The 5,300-nt window shown below is 41.4% G+C and overlaps 1 protein-coding gene across 1 annotated transcript; it reads right to left on the bottom strand.

Moving 5' to 3' along the window:
* Window positions 1–879: 879 nt before the first annotated feature.
* ftr84 (finTRIM family, member 84) lies at window positions 880–5,300 on the bottom strand. Its single transcript, XM_039824537.1, has 7 exons — window positions 4,602–5,300; window positions 4,251–4,346; window positions 3,869–4,102; window positions 3,293–3,449; window positions 3,149–3,205; window positions 2,884–2,937; window positions 880–2,569 (listed from the first exon to the last, which is right to left on the bottom strand). Exons 1-7 carry the CDS (start codon window positions 5,172–5,174, stop codon window positions 2,031–2,033), a joined length of 1,710 nt encoding a protein of 569 aa, XP_039680471.1. The 5' UTR covers window positions 5,175–5,300; the 3' UTR covers window positions 880–2,030.

Below are 5,300 nucleotides of genomic sequence, written 5' to 3'. Positions count from 1 at the left end.
CATCTAGCACTGTTGCTGTCTGGACCACATGCTGCCTGTGGTACTCAGTTTTGTTGGATGTGATTATGGCATCCAAGTTTGTGTTAATTGTTGGGTAAATAAACACCTGTTGATCTGCACCTTACCTCTGCCTCAAGTCTCCTGCTGTAATAATCCAACTGCTATGCGGCCATTCTAACACATACACTGCAAACGTTCTCTTTGGTCTCCCCACCAATGCCTACGTCTTGTGGCTTATGCTGTAGTTAGGGGACGACAAGAAAAGATACGTCTGATTTCATCACTCTCAACCAGATTGTGGATGGTATCCTTCTGTTTCTCGAGCATTTTGTATCTCCTGGATCACTCCCTATCACTCTCTCTTCAGAAAACTATTTCAGTTCTTAAGTTTAACGTTCCTTTTTATGCTTCCCCAGGTGCAGAGCTACATCTGCCTGGAACAATACCTTGCAACTGTCTGTCTTGTGATATTCCTCAAATGTAAACCTTTGAGGCACAAGGTGGCCAGTTGTGTTTCTTGGCTGAAAGCGATTAAATTGTCCATTGTTGGTGTGTCTTTCAATTTACAAAGAGTTTTTCTTAACGATAGCAGTTTTGTATCAGTTCTTGTTGCTTTTGATGATTTTCTGCTGCTTCTCAGTTCTCAGATTGCTGAAAAGGCCTGCACCAGGGGAGGGCCAGAGGGACCAACACAGGGGTAATAGCATGAAGAGAAGGGCTTTAAATATCATTAAGCTGGTGTATACAACTGCGTCTCAGCTCCCAATGGCAATTGTTGCATCCTTGATGGGAACAATACCATACTCATTTATTTTTTTTTGTCACAGTTTAAGCAGGAGGACCCAAATGCAAGACTCTTTCAGGCAGATATGCAGAACAAACACTTTATTTAGACTCCGCAACTTACAAACTCACAAATACAAACCTACAAATGAACAGGACTCTCACAGGAACAGAGAGACGAACCGACAAGAGACAAAGGAACAGAGGGATGTAGAAATACACAGAGCAGAAACGGAGGGAAACTAACGAGACAATTGGGAACAGGTGAGAGCAGACCCGGAGGGAAGCTAACAAGACAGGAAGTGCAGACCATATAAGGGGATGGGCGGAGACAAAGACACATGACAGACAGGTAACCACAGAGCACATGGAAAACGGCAACAAGCACAAAACACAACACAAAATACAAAATGGCCACAAGAGTGGCACAAAGGCAGTCAGTCACAGCAGGATCCTGAATGTTTTTTATACTCTTTCCTCTGTAAATATATTTTTAAATTGTCATGACAGGTTTTGTCCCACCTATCCTGTATCTCTATAGAGTGGGGAAATTGTACAGTAAATGTAATTGTCTATAATTAGATATTTGTGTAATTGTAATCTTGTAATCTCTACAAGATGTCATTAAGGCATTCATCCTAAAGGCTACGATCACAAAAATAACTAAATAAAAAAATTAGTCACTAAACAGTTAAATTATGTGCACATGCAGTAGTTAAAATGATCCTAATGAATTACATGATTTAGAATATTTGTCTAAATAGGAATCAATATATTATGATATATAACACTTAATATGTGTAGTTGCTTTATTATGAAGTGCTTTACACCTTAATTCTTAAAATTGTTCACACACACACACACAGACACACACACACACATGCTCTTCTATGCTATTGATAAGTTCTTATTCTTGAATACACCTGTTGAATATAGGCTTTCTGTCATGAGCTGTAAAGGTTTGCATTGTTTCTTGCAGTGTCTGCATTACTGTAAATGAACATATATTTCACCAAACAGGAACGTGCATGAAATACACACATTGGTATCCTAAATAATGGCCTTGAAATAACATTTAGTGAGACATCACTATATCATATCATTATATAATACAGGGACATGCAGAGTGTGGTCACAACAACATGAACATCTGTGGAAGAGAGGGCTTTAAAATGCAGACAATAACTTTACATTGTTCAGTCAGTATTTAACAGTACCTGTGAGTTCTTTAACCTTTACAATAAATCTTAAGGTGTGGGATTCTGCTTCAGCTGGCAGAGGGTAACAGAGGAGCCCACACCAAAGCCAGCATACAAAGGCTCACTGAACTGAGCTTTGAATCTGTAGATAAGCTCCATAGTCTCTGATATTGAGTAATATGCCACAGTGTTGCCTGCATAATCCAGGTACACACCAATTCTTGTGGCCCTGGGAGCTTCAGGAAGGTCCCGTTCTACTTTATTGTGCCAGGCAGAGTAGCCTGAGTCTGAGCAGAGGAGACTCCAAGACTTGTCATTGTAGCCCAGCAGGCTTTGCGAATTCTTCCCTTTGCGACTGATGCTCTTGTAGGCCACCCCGATGGAAAACTCCCCACTCCACTCTGCCTCCCAGTAAAATCTGAAACCAGTCAGAGGCTCCTTGCACAGCACCTGGGAGAAGCCATCAAAGCGTTCTGGATGATCTGGGTAAAACTGGACTGTTTTCTTACGTGTGACCCTCTGGTTCCCGCCCGACAGGACCAGCTCTTTATAGACTGTGTTTGGATCGAAGGACATCTTGCAGGAGTCTGAGCAAAGACAGCCACAATGCACATTTCCCAATTATGTATGTTTAGATGTGGAGCACCTCATTGATCAAGAAATAAACTTGTCATTTAGTTTAGGTTTAGTTATTCATTCACTTTCCCTCACTCTGTCTATTTTTTTACCCAGAAAAACTAAATACCTGAGAATACTGGGCTGGTCTCAGTAGGTTAAATATAATAAATATAAAAGCATATTGCTGTTGTCAAGGCAAGACAAATATGTCAAAGTAGTCACTTTGTTTCTGACAACAGTGATAAACAAATTGAATAACCTGAACTACAAACACTTTACTCACATCTTAAGAAGTCTGTCCTGGATTTTGGCTCCTGAAAATCAACTCTGGAAGGAACTGTATGGATATGAAAAGATGGACATATTTTGTGATACTGTACATTTGATCCTATAATTTATTTTTGAAAAAATCTGAGGTGAATTACATAATTTCATAAATCAAATGAAAGAGCTTTGAAACACTTTCTATAAACATCTTCCTTTTTCTTTGTCCAAAAATAAATAATATATATAATCTACTGTACATATTTCAGTAAACAGACACTTACCTTTGAGTCGTTCGTCTCCATTTCTTGGCAAAAGTATGTACATGGGGGTTTCACTGACTGTGAACATGATACAGCAATACGTTAGCCTGTAGCCTGGACCATTTACTTAAGATATTTTGTCAAAATCATCTACTATACACAAACCTCTCTTGGAGATTTCGCTCAATTCCTTCTTACAGATGTTGTCCAGATGTTCCTTCATCTCTGTGGCCGTCTTGCTTATCTCTCCAAAGGAGAACTGAGGGTTGATTAGCACTTTAGGCACCATGGCTTCAGGAGCAATGCACAGGGTCGGGAAATTCTATTCAACCAGAAATAAGCACAATTATCAACAAGTCAGAAACACACACTGAAAAGTGAGTAGCACTCATCCTGATCTTGCTGCCCCTCTTTTAATCGAAGAAAGCAGGACAAAAGCATTGATCCTGTATTTGAGGAACCTAAGCTAAGCAGTATTTTTTAATGCTGGATACAATGTGTAAGTGACTTGTCTTGTCTAAATATGAAAATATAGCTTTAAGTGTGTATGCAACTCACAGACTCTAATGTCTAATGTGTAAACATCTCTGCCCACAGTTGAATGACAAAGTTTACTGAAAACTGTCCTGAACAGCAATGAGAGTACACCAATTATGAAGTAAATTTAGTATTCCATCAATGCAATATTACATGACACGTATTATGACATGAATCCTAACATTTTTTGCAGCTCTGAAGCACCTGCAGAAAGTGAATGTTGTCCTCTGTTTCGAGGATCTGCCGTAGCTCTGCATCTCTGCGCTGTAGCTCCAGGATCTCCTGCTGCAGGCGGTCCACGTAGCCCTCAGCCTGCGACATCGCTGCCTGCATGTTGGCCATTATCATCTGATGGATTTCAGCCTTCCAGCGCTCCACCGCTTGCAGCATTTCGTGGAATGTCTTATCACTTTCTGCCTGTGCTCGCTGAGCACCACTCTAAAAGGGAAGAGGTTTTAGAATAGGGTGGGTTGTGAGTTTTTTGCATATCTCAGGTCATATTGTATCTCCTCCCAAATACACAATGTCACATTGCCTCTTAAAATGTATAGGCACCATTTTTTACATTTGATTAGTCTGATCTTACTTTGAGAACATCCACATTATGTTTAAGCTCCTGCAGCTCCTTCATCCTCTCCTGAATGATGTACTGGACTTCAGTCTGGGTGACCACTAGGACTTTCTATTGAAAAAACATGACAATACGGAGACAGGCTTTTGTCAACCACAGAGAACAAGACATACATTTTATCTGCGGCATTTTTGATCATTTTGGATGTAGCTTCGGTGGGAGAGAGTTGTTCTCTCCTCCAAAATCCCATAATCATGAAATAGAATAGAATAGAATAGATCTTTATTGTCATTGTTTTCAGCAACGAAACACAGTTTAGCAGTTCTCAATATGACACATATTGATTCACAACCAATTCAGACTCACTTGTTTTTCAATGCGCTCTTCTTCTGCTGAAGTTATTTTGTGGCCGCGATGCTCTCTGACAGTGCACAGCACACAGATGCACATCTGGTCAGAGCGACAGAACAGCTCCAGGCCTTTCTCATGCTGGTGGCAGATCTTCCTATCCAGGTGGCCCGTCTCATCCACCAGCTTGTGTCTCTTAAAGGTGGACGACTCATAATGTGGCTTGACGTGTGTTTCGCAGTAGTAGGCCAGGCACATGAGGCATGACTTAACGGCCTTTTTGCGATGGCCGATGCAGAAATCGCAAAATGATTCACGGTGCATGTAGGGGAAAGGAGTGAGCTCCGGGGGCTGGCGCCGTTGCTCATGTTTCACGTCGGGCAGATTGCGTCTCAGTTTTGGCCGTGGTGTGAAGGTTGCGCGGCACTGTGGGCAGCTGTACACACCCATGTGGTCACCCTGGTCCCAGTAGATCTTGATGCACTCCAGGCAGTAGGTGTCACCACAGGGGATGGTGACCGGGTCTCTCAATGTGTCCACACACAGTGAACAGTAATCATCTGGTGGTAAAGGCAAATTAGAATCAGCCATGATGATGTTGGATGAGACAAATATGGGACAAATAGTCAATTTGTGTCCTGAGTGAAACTCCAATTAATTTAAGTATGCCAAAGTCTGCCAAGTGACGGTAAGTCAAGGTCTGTCCAAACACAGGCT

Source organism: Perca fluviatilis, chromosome 1, assembly GCF_010015445.1.
Source record: "Perca fluviatilis chromosome 1, GENO_Pfluv_1.0, whole genome shotgun sequence".
In the NCBI taxonomy this organism is placed as follows: domain Eukaryota; kingdom Metazoa; phylum Chordata; class Actinopteri; order Perciformes; family Percidae; genus Perca; species Perca fluviatilis.
This window is presented reverse-complemented; position numbering and strand designations above follow the sequence as displayed.

Bases quoted from the DNA above. Each gene is read 5' to 3' on its own strand.
- ftr84 (XM_039824537.1), bottom strand. From the start codon at position 5,174: ATGGCTGATTCTAATTTGCCTTTACCACCAGATGATTACTGTTCACTG. The intron at 4,103-4,250 runs GTAAGATCAGAC...CTTCCCTTTTAG, and splicing joins ATAATGTGGATGTTCTCAAA to AGTGGTGCTCAGCGAGCACA. The intron at 2,570-2,883 runs GTGAGTAAAGTG...GTCTTTGCTCAG, and splicing joins CAGGACAGACTTCTTAAGAT to ACTCCTGCAAGATGTCCTTC.